This window comes from Oenanthe melanoleuca, chromosome 12 (assembly GCF_029582105.1).
Source record: "Oenanthe melanoleuca isolate GR-GAL-2019-014 chromosome 12, OMel1.0, whole genome shotgun sequence".
Taxonomy (NCBI): domain Eukaryota; kingdom Metazoa; phylum Chordata; class Aves; order Passeriformes; family Muscicapidae; genus Oenanthe; species Oenanthe melanoleuca.
The window spans coordinates 431,208-450,466 of NC_079346.1; the positions used below are offsets into that span (position 1 = coordinate 431,208).

At 47.6% G+C, this 19,259-nt stretch overlaps 2 protein-coding genes across 2 annotated transcripts in view; one reads left to right on the forward strand and one right to left on the reverse strand.

The window, feature by feature from the left end:
* Nucleotides 1–19,259, forward strand: part of RAD18 (RAD18 E3 ubiquitin protein ligase) — a 29,587-nt gene that overhangs the window by 7,526 nt on the left and 2,802 nt on the right. Inside the window, exons 6-12 of the mRNA XM_056501690.1 lie at nucleotides 922–1,021; nucleotides 3,197–3,381; nucleotides 4,779–4,858; nucleotides 5,459–5,519; nucleotides 7,675–7,809; nucleotides 10,612–10,756; nucleotides 16,579–16,641. Coding sequence (XP_056357665.1) covers nucleotides 922–1,021; nucleotides 3,197–3,381; nucleotides 4,779–4,858; nucleotides 5,459–5,519; nucleotides 7,675–7,809; nucleotides 10,612–10,756; nucleotides 16,579–16,641 — 769 coding nt within the window. The remainder of the gene's footprint in view (nucleotides 1–921; nucleotides 1,022–3,196; nucleotides 3,382–4,778; nucleotides 4,859–5,458; nucleotides 5,520–7,674; nucleotides 7,810–10,611; nucleotides 10,757–16,578; nucleotides 16,642–19,259) is intronic.
* LOC130258376 (uncharacterized) lies at nucleotides 16,648–19,067 on the reverse strand. The gene is made up of 2 exons (XM_056501691.1): nucleotides 18,753–19,067; nucleotides 16,648–18,615 (listed from the first exon to the last, which is right to left on the reverse strand). Exons 1-2 carry the CDS (start codon nucleotides 18,769–18,771, stop codon nucleotides 17,717–17,719), a joined length of 918 nt encoding a protein of 305 aa, XP_056357666.1. The 5' UTR covers nucleotides 18,772–19,067; the 3' UTR covers nucleotides 16,648–17,716.

Sequence of the window (19,259 nt, forward strand, 5' to 3'; positions counted from 1 at the left end):
ACTAAAAAACAATAGTTGTGCAACAGTCTTAGTAGAAATGAAGTAATTTCTCTTCTCCTTCCCCCAGTGACCAGGCAGACACTGGCATTAGTTCTGCTCCTGCATCCTTGAGTAACCAGGATATTTAATAATGTGCTTGTTGCTTGAGGGGTGAGCCTGAATTCCAAAGGAGCATGGCAGCAGCTGTGTTAACATTTCTGTTCACACACTCTCCAGAAGAGTCATCTGCTTTATTCCTTTGTAATTCTAGAGAGTTAGGGTGAATTTACTTTGAAGCATGAAAATATCCATTTATACTAATCAACCAGAATAAAATGGCAGAATCCTCTTCGTTCTGACGTGCTGGAAGCCATCCTATTGACCCAGCTAAAGCCTGAATTAAAACAAAACACCATGTAGGAATACACCCTTGGCTCCTATTAGTTCAAATTTAGCTGTTCCCTTGTTTAATGATTTATTCATCTGGAGCTCTGAAGTTCATGTGTATTCATTAGCTGGATGAATCCTGCTTAAAGAGGTACCACAGCCAGGAAAGGAGCCACAGGAAACCTGCCATGGTTTTACACATCAGACCTGCTTGTGTTGAGAATTTAAAACTCAGGTGACATTTTACTGCTTGTTTTTGAGCAATTAAAACTTGCAGCTGCTTCCCATTTTATGATTTTTTTGAATCTTTGAGCATGTGTCATGTGAAAATTATTTCCACAAATGCAAAATGGTTTAGACAGTATTTGTGGATCACCTGCAGTGAGAGGTTTAGTGTTATTTGTTCCTGTTTTGAGAACTCAGCTGTAAGCTCCAGTGCAGTAACAGCTCAGGACCAGTGTGTTTGCTGCTGTCCCAGCTTTTGGTTTCTCAGAGGAAAACATTCAGTGTGTGCTGTGATATCACACTAGTAAATTCCTTCTCCCTTGCTTGCAGTGGAATGTCCTGTTTGTGGGGTTGCTATTCCAGAGCAGTATATCAACAAACATCTGGACAGCTGCTTGAGCAGGGAGGAGAAGAAGGACAGCCTGAGAAGGTGAGGAGCAGCTCTGGGGCTGCTGGGGCTCCTGTGCCTGCCCTGTGCACTCTGAGCAGAGGGCTGGGCTGTAGGAGGAATGCTTTGCCTTTGCTTCTGCTCCCTGCTGTGGAGAGCACTCTGAAGTCACCGTGGGGATTGGCCCCCGTGGGAAGGTGTGGGATTGCCAGCTCAGTTTCTCCTTGGCTTTTAGTGGCAAGGAAACAGTGGCCAATGCTTTAAAAAATTCAGCACGAGGAGAACTTAGTCTGTGTGTTGTTCCTATCACCTTTCTGCTCCCTGGCATTAGAATTCCCTTCAGATAACACTGGCTCCCATTTTTCATTTGGTGAATGAATTGCTTCCTTCGGTTCAGGTGTGCCAGGAGACATTTTCTTCAATAGCTGTCAAGTTAAAGAATAAAAATTGCACCTTTCTGTGCTCTCTGTGGGGCTGTTGAAGTTTCCTGAAGATCTCCATTTCCATAAGATTAATGCATTCCTTTGGCTCTGTGCCCCTGCCCCAGCATTGGTCACGGTCACCACATTCACATCAGAAGTGGAGTTTCAGTTTGTTTTGCTTACAGCAGAAATTTGGGCTGTTATTTCTGACTGATCAGACTCAAGAACTGGGAGCATTTGTACTTCAGTGCTTGTTTTTCCAATTCCCCTAAACCTTTAATTAAAAAGTAATTTTCTGCTAAAGCTCTTGTTTTGCCCAGTCATGCTTAGAGTGCAATCTGCAAGCTAAAGGACTTTCAAGATGAAAAAATGCTAAATGCATATTGAAATCTGATGTTGCATTTAATTTCCATTTGGAGTGGTTTAATGCTTTCTCTGTTCTTAATAAATGGAAGAACAAGGCATATCTGTCCTTGGTGTCACACCCATGTCCCCAGCAGGATTTTAGGCTGTGCTGTTTAATCTCTGGGCCTTCAGCAATGTCCCACAGCCCTGCCCTGGGCACTGGCCCTGCTGGCCCTGGCAGTGCCCAGCTTGTGGCACTGGGGCTTGGTTCTGGGCCAGCACATCCCTGTGCTTGTTCCCCAGCCAGCCTGTGCTCACAGCTCAGCAGCTGCACAGAGCTGGACCCTGGTGTAGCCCCAGAGCTCCCAGGAGCTGCAGCATGGGAGTGTTTGCAGAGTGTTTCTCAGGGAGCCCATCAGCACTGGGGCTCAAACCTGCAGGGAGCTGCCAGCACTTCAGTGCTGCTGGTGAGCTGGAATACACACCAAGCTTTGTACGACTCTGAAAAGGTTTCATTTAATTCTTCAGTGACATTTTGTGTATTTCCCAAAAGAATCTGAGAAAACTTTCCCTGAAGAGTGTATTGTGGTCATCCATCTTTTTTTTTACCAGCCATGCTACAGGACTGGATGAGAGTAAATGGATTATTGACAGTTCTTGTGTCAGACTTTTTTTTTCAACCTTGAACTTTTCAATGTGATAAGTCAAAAGTGCTGAATACTTTTCAAATAAATCTCTCATTTTCACAGTGGAAAGCTGTTAACTGCTCTCTAATCCAGAGTAGTGCAGCTGAGCTTTATTTTGCTGCAGAAAGAAAAATGTCTAATTGAAATGCTGTTCCTCTGTAAATTACTGCAGTTGCAGAGGATGAGTGAGGCTGTGGATGGGTTTTGGGCCCTTTGTTTTTCCAAGTTTGAGAGCATCTCACCAGGAGGTGTAGGGAAGCCTGAGCTAATTTGACAGGAGGAAATGTTCTGCTAATTTTAGGTGACAAAAGTTGTACTAGCACTTGCATTTTCTCTGGCAGTTTCCTGTAATTAAGATGTTTTCCCCAGCTGTGCCAGGAATGTTGAGTCCTGACAGAAAGCAGTAAGTTTTGGCTTTAGAAGTTATTCCTCTGAGAGCACTGTTACTTATCTTCAGTGTCTCTGTGTCACCAAACCACCCTTCTGGTAGCTGGGAACTGCTGCCTTCAGGTACAATACTATTTTTCTCAAAGACATTTTTCCAGAAAGCTGACAAATCTCCTAATTCAAGTTTTGGCTTGATGTTTTAATGCTTTTAATATTTCTCCAGCTGATTCAAGCCAGCCATGCTCAGTAGTGGGGTGGAAACCCCAAATTCCTTTCATGTGTCTGTTCTCCTGAAGGGGTGAATACCCTTAAGGGATTATAAATACTGTGATTGCCATAGGAGTGTTAATTAAATGAAGTGTGTTTTCCTCTGGCAGCTCTGCCCAGAGAAGGAAGCTGATGTCCAAGGTTGTTTATAACCTGCTGTCAGACAGGGACCTGAAGAAGAAGCTCAAGGAACATGGTCTGTCCACCTCTGGCACCCGCCAGCAGCTCATCAAGAGGCACCAGGAGTTTGTGCACATGTACAATGCCCAGTGTGACTCCCTGAGCCCCAAATCAGGTCAGTGGCACTGCAGGGGGGTCACTGCATCAAACCAGCTGCAATCCCCTCCTGGGACCTCTGGGGTGGGTGTGACACTTTTTGGCTGCTGGGAGAGCTGGGGCTGGAGGGATTTATCTGGGGAGAGTCAGGATCAGATGTATAAAATACTGTCAGGTTCAGATGTATAAAATACTGTCAGGTTCAGATGTATAAAGTACTGTCAGGATCAGGTATATAAATACTGTCAGGATCAGGTATATAAATACTGTCAGGATCAGGTGTATAAAGTACTGTCAGGATCAGGTATATAAAACACTGTCAGGATCAGGTGTATAAAACACTGTCAGGATCAGGTGTATAAAACACTGTCAGGATCAGGTGTATAAAATACTGTCAGGATCAGGTGTATAAAATACTGTCAGGATCAGGTGTATAAAATACTGTCAGGATCAGATGTATAAAATACTGTCAGGATCAGGTATATAAATACTGTCAGGATCAGATATATAAATACTGTCAGGATCAGGTATGTAAGGTACTTGTTCAGCCTGCTGGGGTGAGCCTGCCCTCAGTGCTTGCTGGGGTGCCACTGAGTCTCTGCTCAGAGCAAAGGGAGAGCTCTGGGCCATGCCCTGCTGCTGCTCTGCCTGAGCAGTGCCAGCTCTGCCTCTGTGCACAGGGTGAATCATTAAACCCCCTCTCCAGATGCAGACCTGCATTTGGGTGCAGCAGGAGCCTGAGGTCACTGTGGAACAAGAATAGCTCAGCTTCTGAGGAAGCACAGGTGCCAAATTCCTGCAGTGTGCTTAAACCAGCTGGGAACAGGTTTTATTCTTCACAGCTTAATAAGATTTTGTTCTGACTGCTTCACTGTGTGGTGAAGTGTTTGTTTCAATAAGTGCCCACAGCTGCTGGCAGTGCTGTGGAGATGATGAATTGCAGAAACAGATTTGTAAAAGTAAATGTCAGAGTAAACTGTGCAGGGTTCTGCATAGCCATGGCTCTAGTTAAATGTTAGTTATGTTGTTTATAGGCTTTGGATGTGTCTGACAATGGTTGAAGTCAGTTGTAATTCCTCTGTGGACTTTGCCCTTGAGGCTGCACATGGTTCTGTTGCCCTGGAAGGTGGTTTGGGGGACAGAGTGAGACAAACAGCAGATGCAGTTATTGTGTCTGCATTGAAACATGCAGTATAAAATGGAAAGTCTCTCTGATGATGGCCTGTGTGCCACAAGCACAGCTGTGTGCAGGAGGAGCTTTGGTAGGATCTGGAAGTTGGGCTGGGATTGCAGCCTGGCTTTCCCTCCGAGGGCTGGTGCTGTTTGTTTGGAATTCAGGCTCGTTTCAGTCTGTGCTTTACAGCTTTTTATTGCCCAGTCCTGTCTCAGTGATCCCTTTCTTGTATTTCCAAACAGTTGCAGAGGTTGTTAAAGAGCTGGAGAAGAATGAGAAGATTCGGGTCCAGCTGGAGTGTAACAATAAATCTGGGGAAAATGTGAGTGACTGGTGTGCTTCTCACAGAGGGGTGGCCAGAGAAACTGCAGAGTGGCCACAGAGTCTGCCTGTTGCTTTATGGTGCATGCTAGAATTCACATTCATCCTGTGATTCTCTCACATTTCTCTGGGTGCCCTGCTGAGCTTTATGCCCAAACCCTTCTAAGTTGAAGCAATTTTTGACTGCAATAAAAATCCTTGAGTGACGTTTTCCTTGGCCCTACTGGAAGTTTTGTCCCTCCATGGCCGTGTGGGGGATGTTTTGTTTCCTGGAATTCTCCAGGATTTCGCCAGCAAATTCCAGTAGCATGTTCCTTTTCCCATGACACTTGATCCCTGGGTGACTTTTGAAGCCTGGTTGTGGCACAGTGTCAGGAGATATTTTGTGTCCCACGTGGATGTGGCATGGGCTGCCTTGGTCCTGGTGGCTCTGTGGAAGCAGGGCAGGACTCTGTGGGTTTGTTCTGTGAATGTGCATTCATGTGTGAGGTGCTGAAGGCTGGGGGGAAAACCAACAGTTGCTTCTTCCAGTTTTAAATTTCAAAATCTGCAACTTTATAATTTTTTTTTAAAGTTAAACACATCTGTGTGATTTCTGTAGAGCTTGACCTTCACAAAGGACCAGACAGAGGAGGAAATAGATGAGATCCACGCTAAGTATCGTAAGTAACAATTCCTTTATAAATTTGCCTTTTAAATTCTTTTCCTTTGCCTCCCAAGGCATCTCTGCTTATGCACTTTGCTCTTTCTGAGTTCCTGCCACTGGGCATGAAGGCAGCAGAGCAGCTGTTGGTGTCACTGGGGCCCTGAGCAGCAGAGCTGAGCCCTCCAGGGGCAGGGGTCCCTTCCTGCTCCTGCCTTTGTGTTCTTGGCCTGTTGTACACACCTAGAACAAAAATATATTAAATACTGACTTCATTTTTAAAGACAGGTATTGGGTTGAGTTTAGATTGCTAAATGGGCATGGCTACAAAACTGATCACTTGGAGATCTTGATAGTCTGAAGCAGATTAAAAGAAAAATTGAGAAGTTTAAAAAAATAGGAAAAAGGGGAAGATAGAAAATATTTTAATGGGAAGATATGGTTTTAAAATTAATAAATAATACTGATCAAAGAGGCAAGTGGTAACTGGTGTCAGGTAATTATTTCTCATAAAATAATAAGGAAGAAATTGTAAGCATGGTAAAACAACTGTAAAAATTCAAGAAGAGTGTGAGATTGAAGAACCCTTTCCAAATGCCATTATTTCACTGTGAAACAGATGGACTTTAGAAAGCTTTATTACATAATGAAGCATTTTATCCTTTTATTTTATAGCATTTGCACCCCAGACCCTAATTCCCAGCTGAATGAATGAACTCTGGTGTAAATTTTGAATAAAAAACCCCAAATGTACTTTTGTTCTGCTTTTCCATATGAAAAAACACACTGGGAGTGTGAACAGCCTTGGGGAGAGGCAGGACTAACTGTCTGGGAGAAAACACTTATTTTTTCTGCTTCTTTGCACTTTCCCAGACACTTGGCAATTTGCACATTGCACTGTTGGCATTTTTTGCTGTTTATGAAATGGCAATTAATATTTGGCTTGATGAAGCTGAGGATGGGAGCTGTGCCTGGCAGTTGCAGCCACTGTCATTTCCTTCTGCTCTGCAGGGCACCCTCAGCCCACTCTGCTTCTGTCATGGTCCTAGTGAAGGGGTTAAAACAGCTGCAGGAGAGGAAATACATCTGTGAAAAAAAAAAGCTTATTAGACTGCCTTTTTTGCTTATAAATCTTTTAATTTGCTGTTCTTTGGAGGTGTGCTGCTTTGCCCTGTGTTTTGGATGTTTGTCTGGTGTCTGGGGCTGGTTGATGGTGCTGCATTTGCTGGGATGTGCTTGGGGTGTTGTTTCAGCACCACACTGATTTACAGTGTGGCTGAGCAGTGCTTGTGTGCCAGGACATTGCTGTTTGAAAGGCTTTGTAGTTCTGCCATGAGCCAGGCAACAGAAGATAGTGATGCTGGAAAAACTGAAGCACCAGAGGAATTGTGTAATGAGAGTGCAGCAGCTCACACACCACATCTGGGACAGAGCTGGCTTTTCAGTAACGGAATTTTTGGCCTTATGTGGTGTTCTCAGCTGCTCAGGGAAAGGCAGTCTGTGTCAAATCTGTTTCCTTCTGTGGGGCAGAACTTGGTGTTGTTTTCTTACAGAATACATCAAAGAATGTCTGCACTGAGAGGGTGGTCAGTGACTGGAGTGGGCTCCCCAGGGAGCTGACACAATGCTGACAGTCCTGTCTGAGAGGGAATTCCTGCTGCTGTCCAGCCTGAGCCTCCCCTGGCAGAGCTCATGGCTGTTCCCTCTCCTGTCCTGTTGCTGGGAGCAGAGCCTGACCCCACCTGGCTGTCCCTCTGTCCTGGGTGATGCACAGTGCCCTGCTGGGGACTCTGGGGCTTTTCCAGCCTCTGAGTGAAGCATTTGGAGTGTTGAGGTTAAACAATTCCATTGCTCTGGCTGAGCACCAGAGGAGTGCTTAGGACATGATTGAAAGTGCAGAGAGTATTTGCATTATTAACTGAGTTAAAGGATCTGAATCCCAGCAGGGTAATGGGATGGCACAGAGCATGAAGTGCTCTCTGTGCTCTGGGCTGGGGCTAGCTCTATAAAAGCACAGAGTTGGATCATTAATAGAATGTGGGACATACCACAGTGCTGGGTTGGTTTTCATCTGCTGTAGCAAAAAATGCTTTTCATTAAATTCTAATTTAGTTTAATTTTTGTGTCCATTTCTGTCCTGTGGGGGTGGTCAGTGATGCTCTGTTACCTTCCAGGAAACAAACACGGGAGAGAATTCAAGTTCTTGGTGGATGAAGTAAATAAAAGGTGGAAGAAGACAGGGGAGAGGAAAGCAGAAAGTGCTGGAAGCAAAGAGGAAGTTGCTGTCAAGGAGCTGCCAGCAGCCACAGGTCAGTGACATTTAGTATTGTCCCCTGCTGGACCACAATAAGAAGTGTGGGATTCCCAAAGAAATGGTCTTTCATCTGTTGTTCTTCTAGAACCTTAAAGGGGAAAAAAATCCAGCCAGCATAAAGATCAAACAGACCCTAAGGTGATTTACTGCAATTGGTTTTAGTGTGGAGCATAAGCATGACCCATAACAATCATTAGATTGGTTTCTGTGCTGTGTGGGTGTGTCTGGGCACGTTCCCAGGTTTGCTGGCCACACAGCCACCCTGGAATGAGGTGAGTGTGGTGCTGCTTGCTGCCTTTCAGCCTTCCAGCATCCTTCCTGGGAGCTGCAGGGGTGTGTGGGGGTTGGATTCAGGAATTATTTGTCCTGGGACTGAAGCAATAAAATCCTTGGGCTTGTTCTGGGTGTTCATGCAGGATGTTGCCTCTTCAGCTTGCTGTGTTTGTGTCCCTGTGCTGGGCACAGTGAGAGTGGGAGTGCATGGCTGCAGCTCCTGCAGCCTGTCAGCCCCAGACACCCTCTGCTCTCCTTGGGCAGGGAAATCTGTCTCTCAATGTGGGGTTTAGACAGGCACTCCTCAGCCTAATAGAACTTGAGGATTTCTAATCTGTTCAGGAGACTGAGTGTTGGCCAGAATCCCAGTGCCAAGCTGGGACGTGCTGGTGCCTGTGCACTCAGGAAAACAAGGCAGGTCCTTTGTCCCCCAGGTCCCTGTGCCTTGGGCTCACTTCACCTGTGGCTGTCTCCACTGTGGCTCCTCCAGCAGAGCTCTGAAGAATAAAAAGAAATGAAGAGAACAATGATAGTGTGAATTTTATCCTTATTGTTTCCTGCATAATCCATTCTGTGTGAAGGGTAAAAGTGAAGGGATCTCAAGGATAAAAGATTTTGAGCTGTTCCTCTGCTGTAGCAGAGGCAGAGGCAGTGTGTGGTTGGGTAGTGGGGGCACAGCCTGGATTGCCAGCTGCTGAGCTTTTGGGGTTTCTGTCTCCTGTGTGAGCTGTTCCCTGTGCTGCCCTGCAGCTCTAAGAGCTGAAGTAAAACCATGGAGTCTTTCCAAAAGAGTGATCAGGTAGAAAATAACCTGGATCAGAGGTGCCATCCTGCATCTTGTTCAGAACGTGGCAGCACCTTGTTTGGTTCTGGCAAAGCTGCACAGTTTCCTTTGTTCTCTGAGCTTCCAGTAAATCCCTGGAGTTTCAGGGTTGGGTTTGTACGCAACATCTGCACGTGGGTGACTGTTTGTAAACAGCTGGAAAAGCACAAAGTGATGTGCAGGGAAGGGCAGATGCCTGAGGGCTGTGTCCCCAGGGTTCCTTGTTGGCAGCCTTGGATTGCTGTGGGAATTGCAGATGGCACAGGCAGAGCCAGAAATGCCTGATGGCAGCAGCTGCTGGAGCAGGCTCTGCCTGCATTCCTTACCCACTCTCTGGCTCTCCTGCAAGTGCTGGAACTGTACAGAATTAAACCAGGTCTTTGGTTTGTTACCCAAGGGGTTTGTTAATATATTTTAATTTCCCCCTCCATCTCCTCCACTGCCCTCTACTATTGGTTGATGTAATTTAACCTCACTTTGATTGTGGTGACATTTTAATCATCTATTCCTGGTTTACATCATCTTGCTTTTCATCTTTAAGTTAAAATGTTTCCCAGTCTTTATAACTTTTAAACATGGGGTTATGCTTTGCCTGAGGGGGAAGTGCCATAAGGATTTGATATATATTGCTCTAAATAATTTGATTTGATAAATATTAACTGTGATGGGCTGCACTATTGCACAGGCCTTTGCTATTTTTACCCTGCTAATTTCAGAGTTGTGTTTCATTAGTTGGACAGCCAACTCACTGGGATCTGCTGGTTGTTTTCAGCAGACAAAAATATGCCCCTGATATTTAATTGTGCCTGTTAGCAGGAGAGAAAGGGCAAGCTGAGCTGAATTCCAAGAGTGTGAGGCCCTCCACTCTAATTAAAGTTGTGCCTGGGCATTTTTGCCCAGAGCATTGCTGGGGCAGGAGCCTGGCTTGGCCCTGGGGCTGCCACCCTCCCTTACAGGGAGCTGGGGCTGGGGGGCTCTGCCCTCTGTCCTCTGTGGTTCTTGAGTCACTCACTTCCAGATATTTGTGGGAGTGGCATAGGGGCTCTCTCTGTTCTCATACCAGATTGTTTAACCCAAATCTGTTTTCCCTTTGGAGGGGCAGGAGGTGTCATTTCAGAGAACTGTTCATCTTCTCACTGAGCAAAACACTTGACATGAAACCAGCAGAATGGTTTTCAATTTTTGTCTCTTGTGCTGTCTAGAAATTATTTTTCCTGTTGAAATGGAAATGTCAGTGCATTGGCCTTGTCTTAGCTGCATAAGGAAGTAAATCACAGCTGAAAATAAGCCTGTTAACTGGATCTGTGAAACTGAAAGCTCAGGCTCTCTGGAGGGAGTTGGTAGCACAAGCAGCCAACAGCAGTCACTAAGTGCTGGGTAATTTCTGAAATAAAGTTCCATCTTATGGAATGTGTAACACATCCTTATCCTTTATTTCTCTCCTTATGTTTGAAACTCAACAGTGAAACATTTCTAGTTCTCAGGGAGTTGTTGGTTGGTTTATTTTTTAAATATACACAAAAAGAAATTCAACCTTTGAAACTGTCAAAGTTTTGGAAAGCAGGTGTGTGGGAATGAGATGTTGCTATTTAAATGTTTATAACTAAATTTTTCTTTAAAATCTATCTTCAGACTGCAGAATCCTAAACAATTGTATTTTTCATTATCATTCTTTCTAATCTCTGTCTTTTCTCTTGGTAGAGCATCACACAGCTGTTGTCCCTGGAAGAGCCCAGACACTCCAGTCAGAAATTCCTGATGGCCAGAGAAGTGAATCTCATTGCTTGAAGGAATACCAGAGATCAGCCTCTCCTGAGTTCTCCCTCTCATCTGGCTCCAGCAGCAGGTGAGGGAGCCCTGCTGCCCGTGGCAGGAGCCTGGAGCAGGGCAGGCACCCAGCTCTGCAGGAGCTGCTCACAGGCTCCTTCTCCTGGGCTCAGTGGCCTCAGGAGCAGCTAAAATACAGAGAATGCATTAATAGTTGTGCCACCTTCATAAGGGATTGCTAGTGCAAATTTTGGTACAGAAACAGGGAGTGGGATGTGTGGGGAGCCAGGACTGTGTTTGGTGAGTCCCTTCCATGTGCTGGAAGTTTTATTCAGAGAGGTCCCACAGTTGATACAGCCCCAGTCTGAGTAGTGCAGCTGTAGGACCTGTGGCCCCAGTTTCTGGAGGAAAGGTGAAAAAGTCATTGAAGACAAATACAGAATAATTGGGTTTCCCAGTGTGTCTAAGAGCAGGAGAGCTAATCTTGCTATCTTGTTGATAACAGAAATGAGAGGAGAATTCAGGTCTGCAGTAAAAGGTTCCCTGTGTTTTTAGAAGTGGGAGATAATCAGAGGAAGTAGCTGAAGGTCACCAGCTGAGCTAGGAGGGACATTTCTTCATTTCCCACCCCTTAGACCCCCAGTACCTGTCTCTTCCTCCTTTCTGCAAATACTAAAGTAAAGCAGTGATTGGCTTCAGTGGTGGTTATTAACAGAGCAATCTAATTGAAATATTTTAACAGAAGCCAATTTTCCTAAAGTCATTTGGTTCACAAAGAGCCTTTGAAAGCCATCATGAGGGTGATAGAGATTTAAAAGCCATCATGAGGGTTAAAGAGCTTTTAAAAGTTGTCATGAGGGTTCCCTTTCACAGAGAGAAGTGTTGAACTGTGAGTGAGAGCCTGGGGAGACTTTGGAACAGGGAGATCAGCTCAGGGGATTAGAGAGCATCAAACAGTAAATGTCTTTGTTTTACAGGATCAAACTTTGCTGCCTGTTTCCATTTACCTGGTTGAGTGGGGGCATACAGTAAATATTTGTCAGTAAACAGCAGTATGCTGGCTGGCAGATCACTTGGAGGCAGGAGGGGTCCTTGTTGCCCTTCAGAATATCACTGCATTTCTGTTTGACTTCAGACCAGCCTTACAGAGCAATAAAACCCTTCCCCTCCTGTGGCCTTTCCCCTCTGTGCTATCTGTGTCTTTCTGCCTGAGCTGGTTCTGTGGAATTGATAAAGGCAGCAGATCAGTTTATTTGCTGTTCCATGTGCAGCAAGCCTTTCAGGTGAGCACTGGACTGGATTTATCTCAGTTTCTCAGGATGTGAGTGATGACGACAGTGTTTCCTTCCCTGTGATCAGGGCACTTTCTCCTGCTGTCTCCTGGTCACTCCCAGTGCTCTGGGATCACACAGAGCTCACACAGGTCTCATTTCTGTGCTGTTGGAGCAGAGTCCCCCACGGGACACACTGACCTGCAGGGTGGCTGGCTCTGCCAGGACAGGGCAGCTGGAGGAGCCAGGCTGGAGTTTGGGCTGCACAGACAGATCAGAGCAGCAGCAGAAAATCACTGCAAGCTCAGCTGGAGAGCCTGGTGCTGCCTGGGGGTGGCACAGTGCAGTGCCCAGCTCCTGCTTTGGACCCTGAGGGACCTGCAGTGCCATGGAGCAGCTCTGGGCTGTGCAGCTCTGGGCTGTGCAGCTCTGGGCTCTGCACTCTGTCCAGGGTGCAGCTCTGGGCTGTGCAGCTCTGGGCTGTGCAGCTGTGCTCAGGGTGCAGCTCTGCCCAGGGTCAGCTCTGCTCAGGATGCAGCTCTGCCCAGGGTACAGCTCTGCCCAGGGTACAGCTCTGCTCAGGGTGCAGCTCTGGGCTCTGCAGCTCTGCCCAGGATGCAGCTCTGCTCAGGGTGCAGCTCTGTCCTGGATGCAGCTCTGCCCAGGGTGCAGCTCTGGGCTGTGCAGCTGTGCTCAGGATGCAGCTCTGGGCTGTGCAGCTCTGCCCAGGGTGCAGCTCTGCCCAGGATGCAGCTCTGTCCTGGATGCAGCTCTGCCCAGGGTGCAGCTCTGCCCAGGATACAGCTCTGGGCTGTGCAGCTCTGTCCTGGATGCAGCTCTGCTCAGGATGCAGCTCTGCCCAGGATGCAGCTCTGTCCTGGATGCAGCTCTGTCCTGGATGCAGCTCTGCCCAGGATGCAGCTCTGCTCAGGCTGCAGCTCTGGCTCACAGCAGCACAAGCAGGTGTAGCCATTCAAACTGCATCAAAAAAAGACAATTTAACACTGTGTGGTTACCATGGACTGGTGTTTTGTTAATTGTAGTGAAATAAATGCAGCACAAATCAAACAAGAATGATGGTTTTAGTGGCATTGTGGTATTGTATCAAGTAATGGATTTCTGAGGCTTGTGTTCTTCTGATAACAAGAGGGTCTCCTTTGCCAAGAGTAAATGTTTTTCACATTGAAATGTCAAAACTGGGAATGTATTTGGCACTCCAAATCTGCTTGCTGAGTTCCTGTGAGGAGGGCACTTCCAAATGGAGGGCTGTTCTGATGAATTAAAACAAAATGAGAATGTTAGTAGCATATAGAATATAACAGAACAACCTGCAAGTCAGAGTTGAAGTGTTTGTTCTGCAAAAAGATGGTGCAAAGAAATCAGTGATTCTTCTGTTTTCTGCTTCACAGGGTTTGTCCCTTTTCAGTCTCATGTCAATGCTTCCAGGGGAGTAGTTGGTCAAGATCAGAAGTTTATCCATTGTACACTAATCACTGATGAACTGATACGATTCAAAGGTCCATGCTAAAACTGAGAAAAGGAGAATTTCACTCCTGCTCCAGGCCAGGCGTGGAGCTTGTAGCAGTGCCCCAAACACACTCCTGCTCAGGGAGATTGATGGTCCCACCAGGAGAGCAAACTGTGTGGTACAGATAAGCACCAAGACACAGCCATGCCTTTGAAAGGGTAATTTTTCAAAGCTCTGAAGTCCCAGTTGCACAGGGCTTCCACAGGACTGCAGTGCTCCATGTCAATAGTGCTGTGCTGTTCTTTGCCTTTCTGGAACTGCAGCCAAATCTTACACAATTACTTCAACAGGAAAATTAGGAAAGAAATTAGGAGGAGCAGCGATAAGCTAGTTAATGAGCTCTGTAAAGCAAATATTCCATTATAAGTGTTTTATATAATGGGGATAATATGCAGTTTTTAAAGCAAATTCTTTTTTCTGAAAACTGTGTTTAACACAAATGTCTGTTCCTGATGACTAGAGTGAGCCTTGAACAGCAGACAAAACCCAGCACTGGCCTTGTCTGAGAAGCTGAAACACTGTCAGAATTTTGAAATAAATCCTGCTGGGGAAGTGCTGTGTGCCCAGCCTGTGTAAATCCCTGTGCTGCTGGAGTACCCAGAGTGACTCAGTGTCTGCCATCTGCAATACTTGGGGCTTTTTGGCAGCGATCAGGATTTAGCAGTCACTTACCCTTGGATTTATGTGCTCCAGTTCATCAGCAGCAGGGGCAGCAGCAGAGTGCCCTGGGTGGCAGCAGCCCCTGCAGTGGTGGCAGTTTGGCACAGCTGGCAGGATGGAGCACTTGGAAATCTGTGTGAGCTGCCCTGGGCAGCCTGAGCTGCAGGCAGCATTGCCCTGTGCCCTGGCCATTGCTGGCAGATGAGAGAAGTGTATGAATGTACTATCAGTGCAATAATTGCCTTGTTTAGTTCTTCAGGACTTCTTTTACTTAATAAATCTGGCAGTGCTTTGGCTCAGAGGTGATGCATGTCACTGTGCTAGACAGGAGCGTTTGATCTGTGAATTTTGGCCTCAGATATGGTTCATTGTGAAGGGATGATGACACTTCTCTGCTATGCTGTTGGTTCAGACTTTCCTTCCCCAAACTGAGCTGTAACAAATGGCAGGAGCTGTGGGGCTGTGACAAGAGTCCTGGGGACATTGTCAGGTTGGGGGAGCAGATCTTCCCCTTGTGCCAAGGCACAGCCCCAAAGCTGAGTCCTTGGGCTGCAGGGGCTGTGGAGACTGAGGGAGGCTGGAAAGAGGCAAGGAAGGAAGGAAGGGGAACCTGGGGAGGGCTTGCACAGACAGGAGCCCTGCTGGGGACAGTCTGCAGGGAAGGAGATGGAGATGTGGGTCGGATGGATGGATGATGGATGATGGATGGATGGTGATGGATGGATGGATGATGGATGGATGATAGATGGATGGATGATGGATGGATGGATGATGGATGGATGATGGATGGATGATGGATGGAGGGATGGATGGATGGATGGAGGGATGGATGGATGATGGATGGATGGATGGAGGGATGAAGGATTGGATGGATGGAGGGATGGATGATGGATGGATGGATGATGGATGGATGGATGATGGATGGATGAATGGATGAATGGATGATGGATGGATGGATGGATGGAGGATGGATGGATGATGGATGGATGGATGGATGGATGGATGATGGATGATGGATGGAGGGATGGATTGATGATGGATGGATGGATGGATGGATGGATTGATGGGGGGGATGGATGGATGGATGGATGGATTGATGATGGATGATGGATGGATGGATGGATGGATGGATTCAGGGTGTCTCAGCATCCAAACTCTGCACCAGCCATGCTCTGGTATCCTGCTCCCCATGGTCTGGGACATTACCTGCTGCCAGAATTACTGCAGCAGAGGCTGTGGCTGCAGCTCCTGCAGCTCCTGCAGCTCCTCAGCCCCACTGCAATTAGGGGCAGGAGTTAATTGGGACAGGAGTTAGTTAGTTAGTTAGTTAGTTAGTTAGTTAGTTAGTTAGTTAGTTAGTTAGTTAGGGACAGGAGTTAATTAGGGCAGGAGTTAACTGGGGCTCTGGGAACCAGGGCTGTGCCGTCAGGGGCTGTTCACTCTCCCTGTGCAGGCCAAAGGTGAAGCTCACTCCAGGACCTTTTGTTCTTGGTTTTAAAGAACTCTGCTGGGCCAGCCATGGATTCCACATGTGCATTCTGAACATGTGTTACTGCTTTGAGCCCTGGCCAGAGTGTTTCAGTTTTATTGTTTTGTGGTGACAAACGCAGTGGGTGATGAATGCTGCAGTTCTCAGGGCAGGGAAGTACATCATGTTCAGGCCTCAGACCTGTTCTTCTATTTTAGGGGACTAAAAGCACAGAAATAGCCCTGTGGCCTCCCCACTTCTTTTTTAAAATGCAACTGGAACATCAGAGTGGGGTTTGGAAATATGATAATTCATTCCCTGGGCGTCCACTCTGAGCACTGAAAATGAGCTTTTGATGGACTCTAATTCTGAGAGTAAAAACAATGTTGACTTTCAGAACATTCCCCATCCATTTTTGGTGTCTTTTTCCTTTTTATCTGTGTGACTGAATGTGCATGTGTTGGAGGTTACTCTAACCTGGTGTTGTTTGTCCAGCCAAATTCCTCTTGGTTCTGTAGTTATCTCCACAGTAACAGCTGAGGACTCTCTTCAGGGGAGACAGAATGGCAAAGGGTGAAAGAAAATCCTGCTGTCTCATAGAAATTTTGTATCACATTGATTTATTTAAGAGAGAATTAAATACAGAAGGGACACTTTACCCCCCAAACATCTTGCAGATACTCTCTAGAGAAACTTTCTGGTGCCTGGGAAGGCAGAGGTGGTGTAGTTCCCACCTAACAGACATAAACAGAATTGTCCTGTGTGTTAAATGGTGATTATGAGACCCCAGGGATCACTGAGAGTGGAGTGAGACAGAGAGAGAAGCTTCTGGACCATGCTGCAGGTTGATGTTATTTCTTATTGCTGCTGCTGGAGGGGTTGGTCTCATCCAGGGATTCTGCTGCCCCTGCTGAGGGGAGCCCTGCATTGCTGTAGGTGCTGCTGAAATAATTCCCTTTTATTTTCCCCTTCAGCACCAATTCAGACATCCTGGCAGATGTGGAAGGGTCTGAGACGTGTTCAGCATCCTCTGACAGGTGAGTAGAAGTCCCTGGGATGGGTTTAGGTCTGTAGTTTGCAGTGGGTGGAATCCTGGAGGAGCAAATGCCTCAGCAAAGTCAGATCCTTGGAGAATCCCCACAGTTCTGGGAAGCACAGTTTGGTCAGTGAATGTGGATCCTTGAAAAATGATAACTGGGTCCTCCAAGAATCCACAGATGCCCAACTGAATATCTTTATTCTAAGGAATATGTAAATATATATTTTAATTTAAAATTTAAAAAAAGAGGGGACTGCTTTTTATGGAAAGTTAAAGCTGATCTCCTATGACATTGTTGACAGAGCTGTAGGTGAGGTTGACAAGTTGAACATGCTGGAATTGAGTATCTGTTCTGATTCACTTCTGTTTGAAGTCAAGAGAGCACTTCCTGGTGGTTAGAATCTCACTGCCTGCAAGTCTCTGGGTCACATTTCTGTGCCCTGTGAAAACCCTGGGAAGGGGCTGGGGGGAGCTGCAGAGGCTCAGGGGCTGTGTGTTCAGTCCCAGCAGCACAGTGCCAGCTGGGTGTGCCTGCTGGGCCTCACAGGAGCTCCCTGGGGGTGCCTGGGGGTGCCAGGGGTGCAGGAGCTCCATTCCATTCCATTCCATTCCATTCCATTCCATTCCATTCCATTCCATTCCATCCCATCCCATCCCATCCCATCCCATCCCATCCCATCCCATCCCATCCCATCCCATCCCATCCCATCCCATCCCATCCCATCCCATCCCATCCCATCCCATCCCATCCCATCCCATCCCATCCCATCCCATCCCATCCCATCCCTGCAGCACAGCTCACTCCTGCCAGTGCCCCCAGTGGGTGTCTGTGGCACTCAGATGTGCACTTGAGCACCTCCCAGTTTGTCATTGCTGTTTTCAGTTGTGAATTCCCAGCTTAAGACAAATGAACAGTCCCTGCAGGATGATCCAGCCCAGCAGATGGTATAAAACAGAGTGCACTTAAAAGGAATGTTTAATTAGCAAAAGCTGTTGACAGATTAGCAGCATCTTTCATGTCAACACTATGTGGGATTTTAAGCTCCAAGGCTGAATGATGGAAATCAGCTGCTTCATTTACATACAGCTAGTTTAAGGGTTTTTTCTTCAAAATTAACTGTGACTAAAAATAAAGCAGTTGTTGGGTTTTCTGTGGAAAATACTTTGTCCATAAATGAGGAGAGTGCCTGGCAAGGCTGCAGGCCCCAAGCACTCCTTTGGGGTGACCAACCTCTCATCCTGCTTGCTGTGCCCCAAACTGCCTTTTCTGATAAACATCCCGAGGTTTGGTCCCTGCCAGGGCTTGTCCTCAGTTGTGGACTGAGTCTGGGGGTTGCTGCTTTTCCTTGGGTCCCAAACTGGGCTCTGGGCACAGGAGGAGAGGCATTGTGTTCCTTCAGGCTCAGGGCTGTGGGATGGTCTGTGGTGCTGTCACCTTCTTCAAATGGGAAGACAGAAATATTTCTGTCTCCATCCTTGGAAGTGTCCAGGCCAGGCTGGACAGGGCCTGGAGCCCCCTGGGGTGCTGGAAGGTGTCCCTGCCATGGCAGGGGTGGGATGAGAGGATCTGGGAGCTGCCTTCCCACCCCAGCCATGCCATGATTCCCATCACCTGTGACACGTGTCAGCATCAGTGTCCTGCTCTCAGTGCTCCTGTGCAGCACTGTGGCTGTCCTTGGGCCCTCACAAACCCTGTCACCTGTCCTTGGGCCCTCACAAACCCTGTCACCTGTCCTTGGCCACTCACAAACCCTGTCACCTGTCCTTGGGCCCTCACAAACCCTGTCACCTGTCCTTGGCAACTCACAAACCCTGTCACCTGTCCTTGGGCCCTCACAAACCCTGTCACCTGTCCTTGGGCCCTCACAAACCCTGTCACCTGTCCTTGGCCATTCACAAACCCTGTCACCTGTCCTTGGGCACTCACAAACCCTGTCACCTGTCCTTGGGCCCTCACAAACCCCTGTTCCCTGTCCCCAACACACTCACAAACCCTGTCACCTGTCCTTGGGCCCTCACAAACCCTGTCACCTGTCCCCAGCACACTGACATGTCCCCAGCACACTCACAGCCCTGTTTTGTCCCCAGCACACTCACAGCCCCTGTTTGGTCCCCAGCACACTGACATGTCCCTGTCACACTCACAGCCCCGTTCCCTGTCCCTGTCACACTCACAGCCCCGTTCCCTGTCCCCAGCACACTCACACCCCCGTTCCCTGTCCCCAGCACACTCACAGCCCCGTTCCCTGTCCCTGTCACACTCACAGCCCCGTTCCCTGTCCCCAGCACACTCACAGCCCCGTTCCCTGTCCCTGTCACACTCACAGCCCCGTTCCCTGTCCCCAGCACACTCACAGCCCCGTTCCCTGTCCCTGTCACACTCACAGCCCCGTTCCCTGTCCCTGTCACACTCACAGCCCCATTCCCTGTCCCCGGCACACTGACATGTCCCTGTCACACTCACAGCCCCGTTCCCTGTCCCTGTCACACTCACAGCCCCATTCCCTGTCCCCGGCACACTGACATGTCCCCAGCACACTCACAGCCCCGTTCCCTGTCCCTGTCACACTCACAGCCCCGTTCCCTGTCCCCAGCACACTGACATGTCCCTGTCAC